The 24281-nt window shown below is 36.6% G+C and overlaps 1 protein-coding gene across 3 annotated transcripts in view; it reads right to left on the reverse strand.

Annotated features, from left to right (window-relative positions):
- The window catches only part of adgrg2a (adhesion G protein-coupled receptor G2a), a 64456-nt gene that overhangs the window by 13346 nt on the left and 26829 nt on the right, over positions 1-24281 (reverse strand). The window contains exons 7-24 of one of the 3 annotated variants that reach the window (XM_087309584.1): positions 22704-24035; positions 20638-21006; positions 15500-15547; positions 15325-15392; positions 14886-14978; positions 14764-14801; positions 12364-12494; positions 11988-12105; positions 11846-11877; positions 11705-11758; positions 11523-11590; positions 11338-11381; positions 10865-10907; positions 10744-10778; positions 10543-10670; positions 10341-10452; positions 8086-8729; positions 1681-8007 (exon numbers count right to left, since the gene is read on the reverse strand). In XM_087309584.1, coding sequence (XP_087165710.1) covers positions 1681-8007; positions 8086-8729; positions 10341-10452; positions 10543-10670; positions 10744-10778; positions 10865-10907; positions 11338-11381; positions 11523-11590; positions 11705-11758; positions 11846-11877; positions 11988-12105; positions 12364-12494; positions 14764-14801; positions 14886-14978; positions 15325-15392; positions 15500-15547; positions 20638-21006; positions 22704-24035 — 9684 coding nt within the window. Of the gene's footprint in view, positions 1-1680; positions 8730-10340; positions 10453-10542; positions 10671-10743; positions 10779-10864; positions 10908-11337; positions 11382-11522; positions 11591-11704; positions 11759-11845; positions 11878-11987; positions 12106-12363; positions 12495-14763; positions 14802-14885; positions 14979-15324; positions 15393-15499; positions 15548-15756; positions 21007-22703; positions 24036-24281 lie in introns of all 3 variants that reach the window. The other 2 variants (XM_087309583.1, XM_087309582.1) reach the window with 2 other exon arrangements.

Genomic DNA, 24281 nt, shown 5'->3' on the forward strand with positions numbered 1-24281 from the left:
ATATACAGTAACCCTGAAACATTTGGACACTTTAATTATTAAATCAAAATGGCTGAAGCATTAAGAAATGATAAATAAATAATATTTCAGTCTGCAAAAATGGTTATGTGCAACATTTAAGACTATAATTCAGACCTTCTCCATGCAATCCGTTAAAATAAGACATGACATTCATAAAACGAGCTGTGTCTGAAATCACCACTACTGATACTGCAAGATAATACTATACTGAATATACTTTTATTTGTATTTGCTTTTTCAAAATGAATACCACCTTAAGAGCGTACGGTTTGTAATTTCACACACAGCCAATGTGGGATTTGTTGTTTAAGCTTTACAAAACTACACACAACCAATATGCTGTAATTGTTAAAATAGTTGTAATTGTGTAGTAGTAACAAAATTAATATAATTATATAATCCTTTTGGTGATTTCCTGAAGTGAAATCACGATACCATGACATTGGCATTTTTTTTTTTTTGTTAAACTGGGTACAAAATATCAGGCTGAATGTACATACAATTAGACAAAAGCTCTGTCTGTTTCTTGAATCTGATTGGCTGATAGCTGTGCGATATTCTGCCAGTAGCAGCACTTGTACTGACTCTTCACCCTTGTGTATTACTCTGCCCACATACAGCAACAAGCACAGGACACACTACAGTTTGACAAATATTGCAGCTGTTGGGCAACATAATCTACTTTTGAGGCTTTTTTTAAGTCAAGAATGTAGTTGTTTAGATTGCAACTATGCAGTTTATTTATAAGGATAGTGCCTATTTTAAATGTTTATAATTTCTGAGATACAACACGTCTGCGGCCATTAGCCTGTCTTTGAGTTGAGGATGTTGATCCACAAGATCATCCACAGGTTAATGACTTTCTAAGTCGATCTCTCTCTCTCTCTTTTGTATGTTGTACTGCCGTATTTATACCAAAGTAATTTTTTGATCTCCCGATTGCAACAGAGAAATACTGAGATATCTCTGTAGACTGAGATAACATTTCATGTCAGTCAGTCTTAAAATGTGAGCAAAATCAGCTGATTTGTCATCATTTTAGACATTCGGCTAAAAAAATTCCTCTAACAAAAGGGTTTTGAGAACATCCATGTTTGATTTTCTTTTTTGTACACATGACTATGCCATTGAACTTTTGTATAAACGCAATATCACACAAGTAGCAGTGTGATGTGGCTGTATATCATCACTGGTGGGACACTAACGCCTCCCACAAGTGCCGATCCACAGCCACATCGCCCTGCTACTTGTGTGATATTGCTCATATACATTATAACAATTTATATTTTTAAATGTTTAAATATATATAATAAATGCTACTTGATTTCATATTTTGGTATCAATACCATATTTGTAAATACCATATTTGTAAATATCTATACCATATCAATACCTAAAATATACCATATTTTATGGCAAATTTTGGTAAAGAAATCAATACATTTAAGCCCAGTGCTGTAAATAGTAAAAATAGATTTTCATTTCCACAATTTGGCATCAGTTAAATAATGATCACAGAATAAAAATAAATAAATAAATAAATAATATATATTATATGTTATATTTAAATTTTTTTATCCCTTTAAGTGTCCAAATATTTCTAGGAAACACTTACTAAATATGTTTATATTCAGATATTTGAGTAAAGCATCTTCAAACCTGAAGTGGTTGCTGTGGTAGCAGTGGAAGTTGATGGAACATTTGGAGTGGTGGTGATTGTAGTAGTTGAATTTAGAGCAAGAGTTGGAGGGGCTGTTGTTGAAGTGGAGCTTGTGGTTGTGTCAATAATAGTTGCATTTGTTGGTGTGTGTTTTGGAGCAGTGGTTGGGGTTATTGTAGTAGTTGTATTACTGTCTGTATTTTCAATAACAGCTGAATCTGTTGTGTTAAGGAGACTAACAGTCGTGACAGACACTGTAGTTGGCACACTGGTAATATTTTCTGTTGTGTTATTGGAGGATTCTCTGTTGTCTATGATAGGACTGACAGTAGTATTGTTGAAGCTGGTGGTATTCATCTGTATAGCTGTTGTCTTTTTTACCAAGTCTGTTGTGTTTGATTGTGTTGTATTGAATGGGGAATCTGTTGTGTTCAACGTTACATTAACTGGCATAGCTGTTGTGTTTATTGCCAAGTCTGTTGTGTTTGATTGTGTTGTATTGAAAATGGAATCTGTTGTGTTCAAAGTTACATTAACTGGCATAGCTGTTGTGTTTATTGCCAAGTCTGTTGTGTTTGATTGTGTTGTATTGAAAGGGGAATCTGTTGTGTTCATCGTTACATTAACTGGCATAGCGGTTGTGTTTATAGCCAAGTCTGTTGTATTTGATTGTGTTATATTGAACATGGAATCTGTTGTGTTCAAAGTTACATTAACTGGCATAGTGGTTGTGTTTATAGCCAAGGTTGTTGTGTTTGATTGTGTTGTATTGAATGGGGAATCTGTTGTGTTCAACGTTACATTCACTGGCATAGCTGTTGTGTTTATAGCCATGTCTGTTGTGTTTGATTGTGTTGTATTGAATGGGGAATCTGTTGTGTTCAGAGTTACTTTAACTGGCATAGCTGTTGTGTTTATAGCCAAGTCTGTTGTATTTGGTTGTGTTATATTGAACATGGAATCTGTTGTGTTCAAAGTTACATTAACTGGCATAGTGGTTGTGTTTATAGCCAAGGTTGTTGTGTTTGATTGTGTTGTATTGAATGGGGAATCTGTTGTGTTCAGAGTTACATTCACTGGCATAGCTGTTGTGTTTATTGCCAAGTCTGTTGTGTTTGATTGTGTTGTATTGAACATGTAATCTGTTGTGTTTAAAGTTACATTCATTGGCATAGCTGTTGTGTTTATAGCCAAGTCTGTTGTGTTTGATTGCGTTGTTTTAAATGAGGAATCTGTTGTGTTCAGAGTTGCATTAACTGGCATAGCTGTTGTGTTTATTGCCAAGTCTGTTGTGTTTGATTGCGTTGTTTTAAATGAGGAATCTGTTGTGTTCAGAGTTGCATTAACTGGCATAGCTGTTGTGTTTATAGCCAAGTCTGTTGTGTTTGATTGTGTTGTATTGAACATGTAATCTGTTGTGTTTAAAGTTACATTCATTGGCATAGCTGTTGTGTTTATAGCCAAGTCTGTTGTGTTTGATTGCGTTGTTTTAAATGAGGAATCTGTTGTGTTCAGAGTTGCATTAACTGGCATAGCTGTTGTGTTTATAGCCAAGTCTGTTGTGTTTGATTGTGTTGTATTGAATGGGGAATCTCTTGTGTTCAAAGTTACATTCACTGGCATAGCGGTTGTGTTTATAGCCAAGTCTGTTGTATTTAATTGTGTTGTATTGAATAAGAAATCCGTTACGTTCAAAGTAACATCTGTAAAGCGTGTTGTATTAATACTTGTATAGTTAAGAGAATCCATTGTGGTGCTGTTTAGGGGTGTATCTGTTGTGGCATTACCTCTAGCATGTATGGTGTCCATTGTAGAACTATTCAGAAGTTGTGTAGTCAAATATGGAATGTTTGTTGTATTGAATTCAGTTGACTGAGTTGTGTGGTTTGATGATTTGTTCATGATTTGTGATTCTGTTGTATGGGCTAGGATTGTATCATTTAAGGTAGTTGCATTTTCTGAAAGAGCAGTTGTGATATATTGTGTAGCATGTGTAGATTCGGTTGTGTTGTGGTAGTCGTGAGGATCAGTGCTTCCAAGTTTTGTGCTGTACTGTGTCATGTTAAACTGTGTAACATCTGTACTTTTGTTTGTTACACCAGAGAAATAAGAAATACTTGTGTTAGATTGCGTCACATATTCGGCAGCTTTAGCTGATGTGATAGTAGAGTTGAGAAGTGGCACTGTTGTTTTGAATGGTGTGACTGTTGTACGATCCAGTGTCGTCGAGGTGTAAGGCCTGGTTATTTGAGGTCTGACTGTTGAATTTGGTGCAACGGGTGTAATAGGAATTTTACTTATCTGTGAGGTTGTATTTAAAGGTGTACCTGTTGTATTATTGTATGATGGTGTATTATTAAGTGGTGTGACCATTGTAGTGACTGGTGATGCTGTTGTATTGAGTGTTGTACCAGTTGTACTGACCAATGTGGTTGTTGTATTGTGTGGTGTCCTGGTTGGGTCAATTAGTTGGGTTGATACATCAAGTGTAGCATTTGGAGTAATTATCAGTGATGGTGTTAGATTGTATGGCATATCTGGTGTGCTGGCATGAGGGGTTGCTGTACTAAGTGGTGATGATGTTGTATTGTGTGGCATTCCTGTTGGACTGACCAGTGAGGTTTGAGTATTGAGTGTTATATCACTTGTACTGATCATTGGCGATGTTGTACTGTGTGGTGTGCCTGTTGTTTCGACTGATGAGGTTGTTACTGTGTGTGGTGTAGCTGTTGTACTCATCATAGCGGTTGTTATATTAATTGTGGTTTCTGTTATTGTGACTGATGTTATAGTGTGTGGTGCATCTGTTGTGTGTACTGGTACGGTTGTTATGTTGGGTGTCATTTCTGTTGTTATGCTAAGTCCCTTTGTAGTTGTACTGTCCAGTGATGGTGTTATACTCTGCAGTGTACTAGTTGCTTCAATTGGTGAGGTTGTTTTATTTTGCAGTGCATCTGGTCTGTTGTTCAACACTGTTGATGCATCAAGTGTTGTATCTCTTGTACTGTCAGGTGAGGTTGTTACATTTAGTGTTGTATCACTTGCACTGACTGAGGTTGTTAAACCATCTGGTCTACCTGTTGTATGGGCTGGTGAGGTTGTATCTCTTGTGATATCCAGTGTTTTTGTCATATTTAATGCTGTTTCTGTTCTCACTGGTTGGGTTGTTATTTTATGCATTGTACTTGTCATTGACGTTGTTATACTGTTTGGCGTGCTTGCTGTATTAACTGTTGATGTGCCAGCTGTGCTCTCCAGTAGGGGTGCTATATCGGGTGTTGTATCTGTTGTGCTGACTGTTGAGGCTGTTGCATTGTTTTGCACCATTGTACCTGCTGTACTCTCTGTTGAGGTTGTAACATTAATGGTCATATTCACTGTACTGTCCTTTGGGGTTGCAATATTGGGTATTAAATCTGTTGGATTGCTGACAGGTGAAGTTTTATCATATGTTGTATGTGTTGAACTGATCTCTGAAATTGTAACATTGTGTGTTGTAGCTGCTGTTGTACTGACTACCGAGGTAGTGACTTTGTATGGTGTACTTGGTGGATCGACTAATGGGGTTGTTAGTTTTTGTACTGTTGTACTGACCATTGAGGATACTTTAATGTACTGTGTATCTGTTGTATTGACCGTTAGGGTTGTTATATCGATCGTTGTATCTGTTGTGCTGACAATTGAGGCTGTTTCATTGTTTTTTGAGCCTGCTGTACTCTCTGAAGTTGTTATACTTGCTGTTGTATTCATTATACTGACCATTGGGGTTGTACTATTGTGTGTTGAACCTGTTGTGTTGCCAATTGTATATGTGCTATCATATGTTGTTTGTGTTGTAGTGACCATTGAGTTTGTTTCACTGTATGGTGTACCTGATGTATGGACTGGTTCGGTTGTTGTCTTTTGCATTGTTGTACCGACTGCTAAGGACGTTTTTTCATTTAGATTATCTGTTGTATTGACCATGGAGGCTGTTATATTGTTAGGTGTAGCTGTGGTAATAACCGTTGGAATCTTTATATCAAGTGTTGTATAAGTTATGTTGACCATTGAGGTTGTTGCATTGTTTTCTGTACCTGTTGCACTCTCTGTTAGGTTTGTTATATTTATTGTTGTATTCATTGTACTGACCATTCGAGTTGTAAAATTTTGTGTTGGATGTGCTGTATTGCTGACTGGAGATGTTTTGTCATGTGTTGTGTCTGTTGTACTGACCACTGATGTAGTTTCATTGTATAGTGTAGCTGCTGTATGGACTGATGGGGTTGCTAATTGTTGTAGTGTTGTACTGACCATTGAAGTTGTTTCATAGTTTTCTGTACCTGCTGTACGCTCTGCTGAGGTTGTTATATTGATTGTTGTATCTGTTGTGCTGATCACAGAGGCTGCTGTATTTTTTACTGTACTTCCTGTACTCTCTGTTGTGAATGTTGTGTTTAAATTTGCATTCATTGTATTGACAATTGGGGTTGTATTATTGTAAGTTGCACCTGCCGAATTGCTGATTTGAGATGACTTATCATTTGTTGTTTGTGTTATACTGACCTCTGAGGTTGTTTCAATGTTTGTTGCACTTGTACTGAATGGTGAACGGGTTGCCTGTTGTATCGTTGTACTGGCTATTGAGGAAGCTTGTTCATGTGTATCTGTTGTATCGATCATTGATGCTGTTGCATTATTTTTTGTACCTCCTGTACTCTCTGTTAAGGTTGTTATATTTGTTGTTGTATCCATTGTTGTGGTGATTGGGCTGGTAATGTTGGATGTTACACCAGCTTTATTGTCTATTTGAGATGTTTTATCATTTGTTGAGATTGTAATATTTTGTGATGTATCTACTGTATTGCTGATTGTAGATGTTTTGTCATATGTATTGTCTGTTGTACTGACAACTGAGGTAGTTTCATTGTGTGGTGTACCTGTTGTATGGATTATTGGGTTTGTTGGTTGTTGTACCGTTGAGATTGCAATATTGTTTGGTGTACCTGTTGTATTGACCGGTGGATTTGTTTTATTGAGCTTAGTATCTGTTGTGGTGATCACTGAATCTGTTGTATTGTTTACTGCACCTTCTGTACTCTCTGTTGAAGTTGTTATATTTATAATTGTATTAGTTGTACGGACAGTTGGGGTTGTATTATTGTATGTTGCACCTGCTGAATTGCTGATTTGAGATGATTTATCATATGTCGTAGGTGTTGTACTGACCTCTGAGGTTGTTTCATTGTTTGACTTACTTGTAGTAAATGGTGTCTGTTGTATTGTTGTACTGACTATTGAGGATACTTTTTCATATTCTGTATCTGTTGTATTGACAACTGATGGTGTTGTATTGTTCAGTGTAACTGCTGTACTCTCTGCAGAGGTTTTTATATTTATGGTTGTATTCATTGTATTGATCATCAGGGTGGTGATATTGTGTGTTGAACCTGCTTTATCATCGATTTGAGCTGTTTTATCAAATGTTGTGTTTGCTATACTCACCACTGAGGTTGTTTGATTGTAAGGTGCACCTGTTGTACTGATTGGTGAGTTTGTTGCTTGTTGTATTGTTGTACTGGCCATTGTGGTTGATTTCTCATATGATGTATCAGTTGGTATACCTGTGCTACTCAACAGTGGAGATGTTGTGTTGTTTGGTGTAACTGTTGAACTAACCATTGGGGATGGTTTATTGTTTGGTGTACCTGTTGCACTGACCAGGTTTGTTTGTTGTATTGTTGTGCTGACTACTGGGGATGCTACATTGTTTGCCGTACCAGTTGTACTGTCTGGTGGGGTTGCTGTCTGTTGTACTGTCATACTTATTGGTGTAGATGTTATACTGTTTGGTGTACCTGGTGTATTAACTGGTGCATCTGAGGGATTGACCAATGGGGCTGTTGTCTGTTGTTTTGTTGTACTAATCAGTGTGGATATTATATCATTTGCTGAACCTGTGCTGTTGACCAATTGAGATGTTGTCTGTTGTATTGTTGCACTGCTCAGTGGGGATGTTACATTGGTTGGTGTACCTGTGCTATTTATCAATGGGGCTGTTGTCTGTTGCACTGTTGTGCTGGTCAGTGTGGATGTTATATTGTTTGGTGTACCTGATGTATTAACCAGTGGGATTGTTGTCTGTTGATTTGTTGTACTGATCAGTGTGGATGTTACATTGTTTGGTGTACCTGAGGTATTGACTAGTGTGGATGTTGTATGTTGTGTTGTTGTACTGGTCAGTGGGGATGTTAAATTTTTTGGTGTACCTGATGTATTGACTAGTGTGGACGTAGTATGTTGTATTGTTGTACTGGTCAGTGGGGATGTAACATTGTTTGGTGTACCTGAGGTATTGACTAGTGTGGACGTTGTCTGTTGTATTGTTGTACTGGTCAGTGGGGATGTTACATTGTTTGGTGTACCTGAGGTATTGACTAGTGTGGACGTTGTCTGTTGTATTGTTGTACTGGTCAGTGGGGATGTTACATTGTTTGGTGTACCTGAGGTATTGACTAGTGTGGACGTTGTCTGTTGTATTGTTGTACTGGTCAGTGGGGATGCTAAATTGTTTGGTGTACCTGTGCTATTGACTGGTGGGGATGTTGTATGTTGTATTGTTGTACTCACTAATGGGATTGCTGTCTGTACTGTTGTACTGATATTTGAGGATGTCATATTGTTTTGTGTACTTGTTGTATTGACCAGTGTACCAACTGCTGAGGGTGTCATATTGTCTGGTGTAACCACTGTTGTACTGAGTGCTGGAATAAATGGTAGGATTGTTGTATTAGATAAAACATTGTTTGTTTGAGAGTCTTTACTGCTGATGGATGTATGAGATGTTAATACTGTTCTATTCAGTGGTGTATAAGTGTTTATGATCATTGTAGATGCTGTGACTGCAGTCTGTGTTTGAGTGGTAGTTACTAATGGAGAAAGGGTGTTTGGTAATGCAGCACTGCTTTCAGAGCTTGTTTTGGGTGGGATAAGTTGAGTTGTGTAGGAATCAGAAGGGAAGATCACACAGCTGTCTTTCAAAAGAAGAGCAAACGTTTGACCCTGTGCACTGGAAAACAGAACAGAATTGTTCAGTTTGTTTGGAGCCCTCTTTTTAGTCCTAGAACAACATTCAAGTTAAACAAATAATCTTATTCCATTGTAGGTTAAAATTCTTGATTCTGATTGGCTTGAGGGTGTGCAATAAAATTGTTTAATGCACAAGTAGTCCTTGTCAGTTTTCTGTGCGTTCACACCAAAGGTGACAAGCTCATCAAAGTTTATTCTGGCTGGCCTGGCGACTGTCTGCCTTCTCAGTTTCAGGGGCGAGAGTGTCAAAATTCGCTACATTGATGTCATATTTAAAGCATATCAGCAAATTAGTTACGTTCCTGCATAAAACATGCTTTCTAGTGTGAAAATGTTGCACACTTTTTATCAAATTCATAAAACAATGGAAAAATAAGTTGTTGTGTGTGGTGTGGCTTTGCTCCACTTATCCAATATGTGTCCATATGTCTGAAATATTCTGAAGCAGCATTACTGTACTGTATTGTTGCATGAGATTTACACTTTTTTAACGTTAATGCACATTTGTTACTTTGCAGTAACTTTTTTTAAATACATGTCCCTGTCAGAAAATATCGCATTTTATTGGAAATCCGGTTACAGCAATAATCAAACTCTTGGGAACAACTGTGGTCGGAACCAAAGTTCACAGGACTGTATTCTCTGGACTTCTCTCAAGTGGTGGACTTTTACAGTCTGATTGCTTGCTGCCAAACCATGTCATAGCTCATTACCATGAAGTTGACTTGATTTAAACTCTCCTCAACGCCTACATTAGCAAAACTGCACCATGCTGCTCCTCGCCGCCTATCGCCATAGGCTCCCATTCAAAACTAATGACTTCGGCTACTTTGACGCTTTCGGTGTGAACGCACATTTAGAAATAAATGCATTTTTCTAAACATTAGCAGTAACCATAGCAATTCAGTGAGAGTTGTAAAGCCTTCATTTTCATGTATTTGAACAACTGCTTACTGGTCCCGATATGTTTGCTATTTCACTTTATGCAAAAACAAATAGGATTCAAAAAGGAGATTAGTTATTTCATAACTGACAAAAATTCGGTCAAAATACTGCTCTGCAAAGAGCAAAACTAATCTATAACTTAGCAAATGACTATGAAATAAGTGGCATAATCAACGGCTTGCCATGTGTTAAAGGATTTTGAATGAACTTTGCATAGGCACCACTGCATGTTGGGTGTTTTTTTGCCTCCATGTTGTGCATTTATAATTCTTTAATGCAGTCAGCAAGCCATTGATTGTGCCTTACCTAAATAGGACAAAGTTTTTAGCCAAAATATGCTGATAAGAATGTTTCTCAATACAACAAATGCAGTCCTAAACCTAAAATTTATATCTGACTGGTTGGTTCCATAAATAATAAGAACACAATTCCATAAATTGTGTTCCATAAATAATCCAGCCACACAAATCAGGGATTTATACACTGCCAAAGATTCAGAATTGCTTTGAAAGTTGTTCTTTGTGGGTGACACTTCATTAATCTTGCCATTTGGCTTAATTAAACAAATTCACATTTGTAAATATAGCAGATTGCAAACGAAAATGCCATGTGCAAAAGTGTAAAAACTGGACTTTATAATATTTACCATGTCATATTGTCGGTGACGTCATTGATATCCAAGTAATTGTCAACCGAGACCCAAGTTAATGTGGAATTCAAAGGAATGGTTTCTGAGACATTGAGCGACTGACATATAGCTGTATAGCAGAGAAGCAGAAAATAGCATTTTCACTGTTTACATCACTTGAATAAATGAGGAATACCTGTACATACAGTTTAACACTCACCCAATCTTCTGAGAGGGCCATCAAAACTAATGTTGATACTGTTCATCCAAGACTTGCGAATAGCTTTACTAACTGTACAAACATTCAGTGGTTTTGACAGCTGCAGAGCTAGCATACATGAGTATAGCCTTAGGGAAAATAGACAGGTTAATCTGATGTATTGTACAGACATACATACACATATATTGTAGAGAAAAATACCTTGTTCCTTCACCAAAACATTCCAAGTGCATTCCCTGCAAAGCATCAAGAACTTTATGTACAGAAAAATGTTCATCCAACAAGATTATTTAACTGAAATTGGAAACAAATGGAAGTTTACCTTGTACAGCTGGTACAATTCAGAAGAAGAATCACACATAGACCTGTGAACAAAGAGAATAATTGTCATACACACAATTTATATAATAACTTGTCAGAAATCTGTCACTTTTACTTAATTTAATGTTATTGATAAGCCTTCATTTTTTTTTTAATCTTACTGATCCCAAATGTTTCTTTATCACAGTAACATATTAATTTATTAGAATGTGTCTTGTTTGTTTTAATTTTTAAATTACTTTAAACAATTTTAATCATGAATTACATTTACACACCAAATAAAAACATGTGTATCAATACAATATACACCAAATAATCCTGTCAGAGGTATTTAAAACAAGATTCAAGATAACACAAGTGACACAATAAAACGCTTATTTATTCGAATGAAAACTTTTTATTTTAAAAGTTTTTATTTATTTATCATCTAATAAAATGAAGTATGATCAGATTTAGTAGGAATTGTATACATACTTTGGTATTCCAAATCCGCTACAGGGAGTGCTCAACTGTACAACCTGTTGGATGTAGAAATAATAGTAACAAAACCATATTCATATTTTGTCATTCATTGCAATAATCCACTGTCATGCCAATTTTATTAAATAGCGATACTATTTGCTTACCCTTTCACTTAAACCATTTTTACAGAGACTCACCATGTTCTGAACGTAGGTGAAATTCACATCTGGGCTTTCAATCTTTAGACGAACAGCATAATACGTCTCTAAAAATAGTAATACAAGTAGAAGAAAGAGAGCCTCCGATTAGTGCACAACACACACTTGTATACAGTATATTAACAATGTATGTACATTTATATACAATCAGTTCCACTTACCATTATCGTTAGCCCCATAACACGTACAATTGCTTGTGACTTGCTTGTCATTGTCTACAAAATATATATATATATTTTTTAATTGGATATAATTTTTGTTAATGATGGCCAAAAGTAAATATAAAGAGAAATAACACTCACTGGATTGATTAGCAATCAAGTAATTATAGGAGCTAATGCAAGAAAAAGAAAGAGGAATTAATAGTGTGATCTCGCATAAACTTCTTAACATTACAATCACTTGTAAAATTATGTCAAGTCTGTAATGAACAGTATATCTTACCATGTGACGTTGACATATTCTTGGCTCTTGCAGACATCATTGTAAGACATTGGAGATGTGCAGTACAAAAAACCATCTCCAGGGGCTGAAGTATTGGGCTCTGGACAAAGACCTTTTCCTATTAACAAAAGTCAGTCAATGAGACTATCTTTTAAACTGCTGCCTATGATTTTTATGTCTTCATATAGATCACTTTTATGGTGCTTTAAGATTCATTTTGTAGTCTAACAGACTTAGTATGCACTCACAATTCTTTTTTAGAAAGACATATGGATGGGTAATTGAGGATTGGATTTCATTTTTGTGTCAGCTGTTCCTGAAGTCTGAATATAAATTACGTGATAAAATCCAAATGTATGCGTTTGTCTATACTCACCCACTCTTTCAATGTCTCCCAGAAGCTGGACCTGGATTGATGGGTCTGTAGTCCTGTTTTCTATCAGACTGTGGAGGATGTATTTATTCACAGGCTGGCTCAACTGTAGCAGCACAGTGCAATTGGTCGCTCTGTAGGAAGGGAGGCAGTAGCGGCGTCACTTATTGTTGAATTTGAATGAGAACATTGCTGCATTTCAAATGGGGTAAATCTGCATCTGAAGGGTATCATATTTGAAGGGTCATTCCAAATATAATTGCTCCACATTTAAAAGGCCCTTCAGAATGATATATGTAATGGACACTTTTTACTTCCATGAATTTTGGTGCATGTTTAATTCATGGTGTAGAAGTTACAAGGAATAGGTATTTTGGTTGCTTATACACCTTATCTCTTCAAAGCATTCATTGAGGAGGGTAAACCCTTTAAATAATGTAGGTCATGAGGCAAAATCAGTCCATCTGAAGGCCATTTAATAATAATTATAATTCCTTGTATTTATATAGTGCTTTTCTGGATACTCAAAGTGCTTTATGCATTTCTGGTGGGAATCTCCTCATCCACCACCAGTGTGCAGTATTCATCTGGATGATACGACGGCACAGTTAAACCCAGACTCTTTTCTGAAGCACATCCTGGGACTTTTAAAGACCAAAGAGAGTCAGGATCTCGGTTTAACGTCTCATTCGAAAGACAACACTCACTGAGCAGTATGGTGTCCCCAGCAATATACTGGGACCCACACAGACCACAGGCTGATCGCCCCCTCCTGGTCTCACTAACACTACTTCTGGCAACAACCTAGCTTTGCCATGTGGTCTCCCATCCAGGTACTTAGCTTCAATGGGCAACCATGTGAGAGTTTCAGAGAGCTAGCTGCCGGCTATTTATGACCCTGGACCACAAAACCAGTCATACACTGCAAAAAATGCTTTTTTTACTTAAATTTTGTTTGCCTTGTTTCCAGTCCAAATATCTAAAAGTTCTTAAATCAAGAAGCATTTTCTAGACAAGCAAAACATATGGTCTTGTTTTAAGAAATAATATGCCAAAATGAAGTGAGTTTTTCCTTAAATCAAGCAAAGTAATCTGCCAATGGGATAAGCAAAATAATCTTTTCACAAATCGAAAAACAAGATTATTTTGCTCACCCCATTGGCAGATTATTTAGCTTGATTTAAGGAAAAACTCACTTTATTTTGGCATATTATTTCTTAAAACAAGACAATATATTTTGCTTGTCTAGAAAATGCTTCTTGATTTAAGAATTTGTAGATATTTGGACTAGAAACAAGACAAAAATCCAAGTAATTAGGTTAGGATAACATTAGGCTGTGATGCAACTGCTTTATTTGGAAGTTTGGAATCAGAAGGTTCAAAGAAATCTAAATATTGAAAAACATGAATTGCCCTTAAGCTTTTTAAATAAATTTAAATGATTGCAATGCTTTATCAATTATTAATAGGAAATTTACAAAATATCTTCATGGAAGATGATCTTTATTTAACTTTCCATTTTTGGCATAAAAGAAAAATCAATAGTTTTGACCCATACAATGTTTTTTGGCTATTTACAAAAATATAACTGTGCAACATAAGTTTTATTGTTATATTGTTTTTTTTAATTTTTGTAATCCAGGGCAGTGGTCCCCAACCTTTTTATTACTTCAGACCAGTCAGTGCTTGACAATTTGCTTATTTCATGTGGCCAATATTTAAAAAAACGAAAGCGAGGCTGTACGTGTATATTCTAAACAAATTATGAAGCTGATCGGTCAGTTCGTCATGTGACTCGCGTAGCACTAGCAGTATTCAGAAAAGTTGAGGTGTTTTCAATTGGATCCCCCTAGATGGCGCGAGAGCATCGTTCTCAATATGTAAGCTGCATGCCTCCATTGGAAATAACAAACTTGTGCATAGAAAAGATGTGGTATGTGAACTGTGCCGCCATCATTTGCAATCTCCACCAGTTGATCTCATGCTTGCATAGACATGCTGGATTCACCCATTTGTTGTCAAATAGGTTATAGATCCATTCCTTGGCAGTTCATAGGTACTTCAAAGGGCTTTTTCCCCTTCGCAAAAGAAACTTTCCAAAGATGTCTGTTTGTTACTCATTTTGCTATACTTGTGGGTTAAATTTTGGCCTTCAGGTGAACGAGATATAACCGACAGAATTTTTTTTAAATAAAAGATTTTTCAAAATAAAAGATTATTAAGACTTCAATAATAAATAAAACAGAAATAATTTATGATTTCTTGTACGGCCCGGTAACAATTGATGCACGCATCGCTACCAGTCCGCAGCCTGGGGGTTGGGGACCACTGCTTCACGGTCACATTTTTGTTGTGTAGTTAAGAGGTTTTGTTGAGTAGTTAAGAAAATTTGGTTTGACTTACTGAATGTTCTGCTTGTCTTCACATCTAACCTCAGCAGTCTATGTAGATGAAAAAAATATATTTATAATTATTAAATGTTGGACAACATCCAAACATTTAACTCCGAAACAAATAAGACTTACCACAAAGACTATGCTAGTTTGGCATGATGTATTATTGACTCCTGTTATTGAAAATCCAGCAGAGCAGGTGCTCATATTAAAAAGATCTGAAAACTGAATATAGGGGGAAAGCATGAGAATAAAAAGATAAAATGTCACAATGAAAACATTGCAATAATTTAAATCAGGGGTGTCCAGGCATGCTCCTGGAGGGCCGGTGTCTAACACAGTTTAGCTCCAACTTCCTCTAACAAACCTGCCTGGATGTTTCTGGTAAACCTAGAAAGAGCTTGATTAGCTGGTTCAGGTTTGTTATAATGGGGTTGGAACTAAAATATGTAGGACACCGGCCCCCAAGGACCGAGTTTGGACACCCCTGATTGAAATATTACCAAACGTTACACAACTTTATTGAATATATATTTATATAGACGTTGTTATTAGAAAAATCTGCTCTTACCCAAATGTCAATCTCTTTCTCTGTCAAATTAGAGCCATTCACCTCCACAAGCATCCAGTAGTATGAAGCTGTGACGTAAAAACAGATATTTATACACATACCCAGAAATCACCACATTAAAATATGTCTCCTCTAAGTAAAATAAGGTTTGTCTAAAAAATGTTTTCCTTCTTACATTCATTAGTGCAGTACTGGGAAAAGTTACACTGTGCCACGAATGGATCTGAAACAAAGGCAAGGACACATCAAAGCCTTGAACCATTAGGATTAATTTTAAAATGTATAAATTATGTAATATGTGGCAGAATGAGAGAATGAAGGTAAGGAATTTAATTTAACATCCTGTAATTATCACCGAATTAGAAACCATCTGTCTTTTTCAGATAATGGAGAAAAAAAGACATAATCAGAAGGCAGTGATAATAGCCGCACCTGTGACTAATGTATCATTATTCGTCATTGTTCGCAGAACCGCCGTCTGATTGGTTACTTGAGTTGTGATTTTTGGTGCAGTGGAAAAGATTGCTGTTGCGCTGTTGGTTGTTGTATCTGAGTTATCGGAGTCACTGATTGGTTGGCTAATGCTTGTAAGATTCTGGGCAGATATTGATGTGGTCAGGGTAGTTTGAGGGGTTGTGGTAGACACTGGTGAGGTTGGAGAAGAAGAAGGAGATGACATGTTTGACAGAATAGTTGTGCTATTCACATCTGAATCTGTCAGAGCTTGAGCTGAAGGTGTAATGGTTGATTGCGTTGTGGTAGTTGATGTGAGGGAAATTTGTGTTGATGTATTTGGATTCATTGAAGAAGCTGTAGTTGATGTGGGTGGAAGTTGTCTCGATGTATCTGAATTCATTGAAGTTGTAGATGGTGTTGATGTGAGTTCTGTGGCTGTATCTGGAGTCATTGAAGAAGTTGTTGATGTGAGTTGTGTTGTTGTAACTGGATTCATTGAAGAAGTTTCTGATGTGAGTTGTGTTGCTGTATCTGAAGTCATTGAAGAAGTTGTTGATGTAAGTTGTGTTGTTGTATTGGGATTCATTGAAGTTATTGATGTGAGTTGTGTTGTATTGGGAGTCATTGATGAAGTTTCTGATGAGAGTTTTGTTGTTGTATCAGGAGTCATTGAAGAATATTCTGATGTTAATTGTGTTGCTGTATTGGGAGCCATTGGAGTTGTTGACATGGATTCTGTTGTATCAGGAGTCATTGAAGAAGTTGTTGATGTGAGTTGTGTTGTTGTATTCGGAGTCATTGAAGTTGTTGATGTGGATTTTGTGGTTGTGTCAAGAGTCATTGAAGAAGTTTCTGATGTGAGTTGTGTTGTATTGGGAGTCATTGAAGAAGTTTCTGATGTGAGTTGTGTTGTTGTATTGGGAGTCATTGAAGTTGTTGATGTGAGTTGTGTTGTTGTAACTGGATTCATTGAAGAAGTTTCTGATGTGAGTTGTGTTGCTGTATCTGGATTCATTGAAGTCGTTAAAGTGAATTTTGCTGTTGTATTGGGAGACATTGAAGAAGTTTCTGATGCGAGTTGTGTTGCTGTATCTAAAGTCATTGAAAAAGTTGTTGATGTAAGTTGTGTTGTTGTATTGGGAGTCATCGATGAAGTTTCTGATGTGAGTTTTGTTGTATCAGGAGTCATTGAAGAATATTCTGATGTGAATTGTGTTGCTGTATTGGGAGCCATTGGAGTTGTTGACATGGATTCTGTTGTATCAGGAGTCACTGAAGAAGTTGTTGATGTGAGTTGTGTTGTATTTGGAGTCATTGAAGTTGTTGATGTGGATTCTGTTGTTGTATCAAGAGTCATTGAAGAAGTTTCTGATTTGAGATGTGTTGTATTGGGAGTCATTGATGAAGTTTCTGATGTGAGTTGTGTTGTTGTATTGGGAGTCATTAAAAAAGTTGTTGATGTGAGTTGGGTTGTTGTATGAGTAGTCACTGAAGAAGTTTCTGATTTAAGTTGTGTTGTTGTATTGGGAGTCATTGAATTAGTTGTTGTTGTGAGTTGTGTTGTTGTATTGGGAGTCATTGAAGAAGTTGTTGATGTGAGTTGTGTTGTTGTATCGGGAGCTATTGAAGTTGTTGATGTGGACTCTGTTGTTGTATCAGGAGTCATTAAAGGAGTTTTTGATGTTAGTTGTGTTGTTGTATCGGGAGCCATTGAAGAAGTTTCTGATTTGAGTTGTGTTGGATTATCAGGAGTCATTGAAAAAGTTGCTGATGTGAGTTGTGTTGTTGTATCGGGAGTTATTGAAGTTGCTGATGTGGACTCTGTTGTTGTATCAGGAGTCATTGAAGAAGATTCTGTTGTGAGTTGTGTTGTATCAGGAGTCATTGAAGTTGTTAATGTGACTTGTGATGTATTGGGAGTGATTGAAGAAGTTGTTGATGTAAGTTGTGTTGTATTAGGAGTCATTGAAAAAGTTCTTGATGTGAGTTGTGTTGTTGTGTTGAGAGTGATTGAAGAAGTTGAAGATAGTTGTGTTGTTGTATTGCGAGTTATTGAAGTTGTTGATGTAAGTTGTGTTGTTGATTCAGGTATCATTGAAGAAGTTGTTGATGTGAGTTGTGTTGCTGAATTGGGAGTCATTGAGGTTGTTGATGTGAGTTGTGTTGCTGTATCTGAAGTCATTGAAAAAGTTTCTGATGTGAGTTTTGTTGTTGTATCAGGAGTCATTGAAGAAATTTCTGATGTGAATTGTGTTGCTTTATTGGGAGCCATTGGAGTTGTTGACATGGATTCTGTTGTATCAGGAGTCACTAAAGAAGTTGTTGATGTGAGTTGTGTTGTTGTATTTGGAGTCATTGAAGTTGTTGATGTGGATTCTGTTGTTGTATCAAGAGTCATTGATGAAGTTTCTGATGTGAGTTGTGTTGTTGCATTGGGAGTCATTAAAGAAGTTGTTGATGTGAGTTGGGTTGTTGTATCAGTAGTCACTGAAGAAGTTTCTGATTTAAGTTGTGTTGTTGTATTGGGAGTCATTGAAGAAGTTGTTGATGTGAGTTGTGTTACTGTACTGGGAGTCGATGAAGAAATTTCTGATTTGAGTTTTGTTGTTGTATTGGGAATCATTGACGTTGTTGACATGGATTCTGTTGAATCAGGAGTCACTGAAGAAGTTGTTGATGTGAGTTGTGTTACTGTACTGGGAGTCAATGAAGAAATTTCTGATTTGAGTTGTGTTGTTGTATTGGGATTCATTGAAGTCATTAAAGTGAATTTAGCTGTTGTATTAGGAGTGATTGAAGAAGTTTCTGATGTGAATTGTGTTGCTGTATCTGAAGTCATTGAAGAAGTTGTTGATGTAAGTTGTGTTGTTGTATTGGAATTCATTGAAGTTGTTGATGTGAGTTGTGTTGTTATATTGGGAGTCATTAATGAAGTTTTTGATGTGAGTTTTGTTGTATCAGGAGTCATTGAAGAATATTCTGATGTGAATTGTGTTGCTGTATTGGGAGCCATTGGAGTTGTTGACATGGATTCTGTTGTATCAGGAGTCATTGAAGAAGTCGTTGATGTGAGTTGTGTTGTTGTATTCGGAGTCATTGAAGTTGTTGATGTGGATCCTGTTGTTGTATCAAGAGTCATTGAAGAAGTTTCTGATGTCAGTTGTGTTGTTGTATTGGGAGTCATTGAAGTTGTTGATGTGAGTTGTGTTGTTGTATGAGGAGTCATTGAAAAAGTTCTTGATGTGAGTTGTGTTGTTGTGTTGGGAGTGATTGAAGAAGTTGTTGATAGTTGTGTTGTTGTATTGCGAGTCATTGAAGTTGTTGTTGTGAGTTGTGTTACTGTACTGGGAGTCAATGAAGAAATTTCTGATTTGAGTTGTGTTGTTGTATTGGGTATCATTGAAGTTGTTGATGTGGATTCTGTTGCTATACTGGAAGTCCTTGAAGAAGTTTCTGATGTGAGTTGTGTTGTTTTATTGGGAGTCGTTGAAGCTGTTGACATGGATACTGTTGCATCAGGAGTCACTGAAGAAGTTGTTGATATAAGTTGTGTTGTTGTATTAAGAGTGATTAAATAAGTGTCTGATGTGAGTTGTGTTGTTGTATCAGGAGTCTTTGAAGAAGTTGTTGATGTGAGTTGTGTTGTTGTATTGGGAGTCATTGAGGTTGTTGATGTGGATTCTGTGTTTGTATTCGGAGTCATTGAAGTTGTTGATGCGGATTCTGTTGTTGTATCAGGAGTCACTGAAGAAGTTGTTGATGTGGGTTGTGTTGTTGATTCAGGAGTCATTGAAGTTGTTGATGTGAGTTGTGTAGCTGTATTGGGAGTCATTGAGGTTGTTGATGTGGATTCTGTTGTTGTATCAGCAGTCATTAAAGAAGTCGTTGATGTGAGTTGTGTTGTTGTATTCGGAGTCATTGGAGTTGTTGATGTGAGTTGTGTTGTTGTATTGGGAGTCATTGATGAAGTTTCTGATGTGAGTTGTGTTGTTGTATCAGGAGTAATTGAAGAAGTTGTTAATGTGAGTTGTGCTGTTGTATTGGGAGTCATTAAAGTTGTTGATGTGGATTCTGTTGTTGTATCAGGAGTCACTGAAGAAGATGTTGATGTGGGTTGTGTTGTTGTATCAAGAGTCATTGAAGTTGTGGATGTGAGTTGTGCTGTTGTATTGGGAGTCATTGAGGTTGTTGATGTGGATTCTGTTGTTGTATCAGGAGTCATTGAAGAAGTTTTTGATGTGGGTTGTGTTGTTGTATTCAGAATCATTGGAGTTGTTGATGTGAGTTGTGTTGTTGTATTGGGAGTCATTGAAGTTGTTGATGTGTATTCTGTTGTTGTATAAGAAGTCACAGAAGAAGTTGTTGATGTGAGTTGTGTTGTTGTATTGGGAGTCATTGAAGAAGTTGTTGATGCGAGTTGTGTTGTTATATCAGGAGTCATTGAAGAAGTTGTTAATTTGAGTTGTGTTGCTGTATTGGGAGTCATTGAGGTTGTTGATGTGGATTCTGTTGTTGTATAAGAAGTCACAGAAGAAGTCGTTGATGTGAGTTGTGTTGTTGTATTGGGAGTCAATGGAGTTGTTGACGTGAGTTGTGTGTTTGTATTGGGAGTTACTGGAGTTGTTGATGTGAGTTGTGTTGTTGTATTGGGAGTCATTGAATTTGTTGATGTGAGTTGTGTTATTGTATTGGGAGTCATTAAAGTTGTTGATGTGAGTTGTGTTGTACTGGAAGTCGTTGAAGTTGTTGACATGGATTCTATTGTAACAGGAGTCATTGAAGAAGTTGTTGATGTGAGTTGTGTTGTTGTGTTGGGAGTCATTGAAAAAGTTTCTGATGTGAGTTGTGTTGTTATACCTGGATTCATTGAAGTAGCTGTTGGTGTGAGTTGTGTTGTTGTACTTGGATACACTGAAGAAGTTGTAGTTGTCGTGAGTTGTGTTGATACATTGAGAGTCATTGAAGAAGTTTCTGATGTCAGTTGTGTTGTTGTATTGTTAGTCATTGAAGAAGTTGTTGTGAGTTGTGCTGTATCTGGATTCATTGAAGTAGCTGTTGGTGGGAGTTGTGTTGTTGTACTTGTATACACTGAAGAAGTTGTAGTTGATGAGTTGGGATTTATTGAAGAAGATGTTGATGTGAGATCTGGAGGACTTGTTGTGGTTGTAGGTTGTGACGTTGAATCAGGAGAGGTACTGCTGTTCTGGCTTAAATCCTGGTTCTGTCCTGTGTAAGAAAATGAAAGGAATTAATTTTGATCACTACACCATCTATGTAGTCCCAAAATACACTGTGAGAATCAGGGCAAATCAACACTTACTACATGCCCTTAAAAGAAGTTAGCAAGCTTAAAACCTAAATCATGTGGAAAAAAACATAATGACAATCGAGAGGTGTTTTCTAAAAATAACCTGTTTATTTATAGCTAACATGAAAAAAACATAGCTAGACTAGTTAATCTATTAAACAGTAATAAATGATTAATGCCTGAAATGTCACTGGCATATGAAACAATCAAATTATTTAGCTATAATGTGCTTTTAAAAACTTTATAAATTTTATTTATACAACAGTATTTTGCTGTTTATAAAATCCAGTTTGGATGTTGTACAACAAGTACACTCCCATGTCACACTCAATGGGCCCTATCACACAGCCGGATCAATAGGGCACAAGAGGTATTTGGCATGATTTGCACAACCCTAATTTTTACGTTTTGCGCCACGTTGTTTAAATAGCAAATACAACTGCGTCACTTTGTGGACTCATAGGTGTTCTGGTCTAAAAAGGAGGTGTGTTAAGACGTATGGAGACATATGCACTACCACATGGGCATAAGAATAGGACGTGTGTTTGGATATAACTCTGTTTTTTGACCACACTTCATTTTTATTGTTTATTCATTTGTTTTCTACGAATTAAAACTGAATTTAGAAATAGTTTTGAAACGAATCTTTGAGCTTTTCAAACAAAATTAAATATGTAGACTAATGGATGTCTTCAGTGGAGTGTGTACAACACTGTTTTCTTATCCACAAAAGTAAAGGAGTAAAGTAAAGAATAAAAGGCAAATGGAGGAGGCTTGTTCTTTATCCTCGTGCTGGAAATTTTCTGACTAGTAAAGCATTAAGTTTTTCATTTTACAAAGTCTGTCATGTAAATAGCAAATTAGCCATGGCACGACACAACTGACTCTTAAAGGGAATGGGAGATGAGACTCTGATTGGTAATTGAATGCTCTTAAGTGTATTTTTCATCTCTAAAATAGCAAAAGTGGACAACATGCTTTTTAGACTTTGTGTCTAGATCTTTAAAATGAAGCCTAATATGTCCCAATGTGTAGTGAACCAACCTAATCACTGTCTTTACCAGGGGCTAAATTCATATACACAACCTACTGATCCACAACACTGGAAACTAGGGAGTGGATTGAGATTCATGCTACGTATTAGCTTTGTTGTCTGCAGCTTTAAATCCTTCAGCTTGTTAAAACAGGATGGATTCTAATAGTCTGTTTTTATCATTCATACGCTATAAAAAGTGATTCTAACAATTTTGTTCTTTCATTATCGTTATAATTATGATTAAACTACTATTCTTTTAAGGGGGTACTACACACAAAAAGGACATTTACCCACTTTCTCTCTATGTTGTACACAAAAAAGTTGTTTTGAGCAATGTTGGTATCCTGTCGTCATGGACTTTAATTGTATAATATATTTCCCCCAATCTAGGAAATGTCTTTGCCAAAAATTTATACTTTTTTTGTTTTTAACAGAAAAAAAAAATCTCATAATGGTTTGGAACCACCTAAGAGAGAGTAAATTGTGATTTAATGGCCCTCTGACTAAAGGCGATTTAGCACTCACACACACACACTTCAGCTTTTGATATTCAGCAACATCTTTCATCTGTGTACTGACCTTGGTTTGTGTTAGCCTGTACATTCGTAATTGAAGATGTTTCTGATGTGAGTTGTGTTACTGTATTGGGAGTCAGTGAAGTTGTTGATGTGGATTCTGTTGTTGCATCAGGAGTCAATGAAGAAGTTGTTGATGTGGGTTGTGTTGTTGTATTGGGAGTCATTGAAGTTGTTGACATGGATTCTATTGTATCAGGAGTCACTGAAGAAGTTGTTGATGTGAGTTGTGTTGTTATATCAGAAGTCATTGAAGAAGTTTCTGATGTGAGTTGTGTTGTTGTATTGGGAGTCATTGAAGAAGTTTCTGATGTGAGTTGTGTTGTTGTATTGGGAGTCATTGAAGAAGTTTCTGATGTGAGTTGTGTTGTTGTATTGGGAGTCATTGAAGAAGTTTCTGATGTCAGTTGTGTTGTTGTATTAGGAGTCATTGAAGAAGTTTCTGATGTCAGTTGTGTTGTTGTATTAAGAATCATTGAAGAAGTTTCTGATGTCAGTTGTGTTGTTGTATTGGGAGTCATTGAAGAAGTTTCTGATGTTAGTTGTGTTGTTGTATTGGGAGTCATTGAAGTAGCTGTTGGTGCGAGTTGTGTTGTCATAATGGGAGTCATTGAAGGAGTTTCTGATGTGAGTTGTGTTGTTGTGCCTGGATTCATTGAAGTAGCTGTTGGTGTGAGTTGTGTTGTTGTACTTGGATACACTGAAGAAGTTGTAGTTGATGTGAATTGTGTTGTTGTATTAAGAATCATTGAAGAAGTTTCTGATGTCAGTTGTGTTGTTGTATTAGGAGTCATTGAAGAAGTTTCTGATGTCAGTTGTGTTGTTGTATTAAGAATCATTGAAGAAGTTTCTGATGTCAGTTGTGTTGTTGTATTGGGAGTCATTGAAGAAGTTTCTGATGTCAGTTGTGTTGTTGTATTAGGAGTCATTGAAGAAGTTTCTGATGTCAGTTGTGTTGTTGTATTAGGAGTCATTGAAGAAGTTGTAGTTGATATGAATTGTGTTGTTGTATTAAGAGTCATTGAAGAAGTTTCTGATGTGAGTTGTGTTGTTGTATTGGGAGTCGTTGAAGTAGCTGTTTGTACGAGTTGTGTTGTCATACTGGGAGTCATTGAAGAAGTTGTTGATGTGAGTTGTGCTGCATCTGGATTCATTGAAGTAGCTGATGGTGGGAGTTGTGTTGTTGTACTTGGATACACTGAAGAAGTTGTAGGTGATGTGTTGGGATTCATTGAAGAAGATGTTGATGTGAGTCCTGGAGGACTTGTTATGGTTATAGGTTGTGATGTTGAACCAGGAGAGGTATTGCTGTTCTGATTCAAAATTTGGTTCAGTCCTGTGTAAGAAAATGAAAGGAATTAATTTTGATCACTACACCATGTACAGGTATGTAGTCCCAAAATACACTGTGAGAATCAGGGCAAATCAACACTTACTACATGCCCTTAACAGAAGTTAGCAAGCCTAAAAAATGAATAGTATAATATTTTTCCCAAAAAAATTTATACTTTTTGTGTTTAACAGAAATAAAAAAATCTCATCATGGTTTGGAACCACTTGAGGGAGAGTAAATTGTGATTTA

This window comes from Danio rerio, chromosome 24 (assembly GCF_052040795.2).
Source record: "Danio rerio strain M-AB ecotype USA chromosome 24, GRCz13ab, whole genome shotgun sequence".
NCBI lineage: Eukaryota > Metazoa > Chordata > Actinopteri > Cypriniformes > Danionidae > Danio > Danio rerio.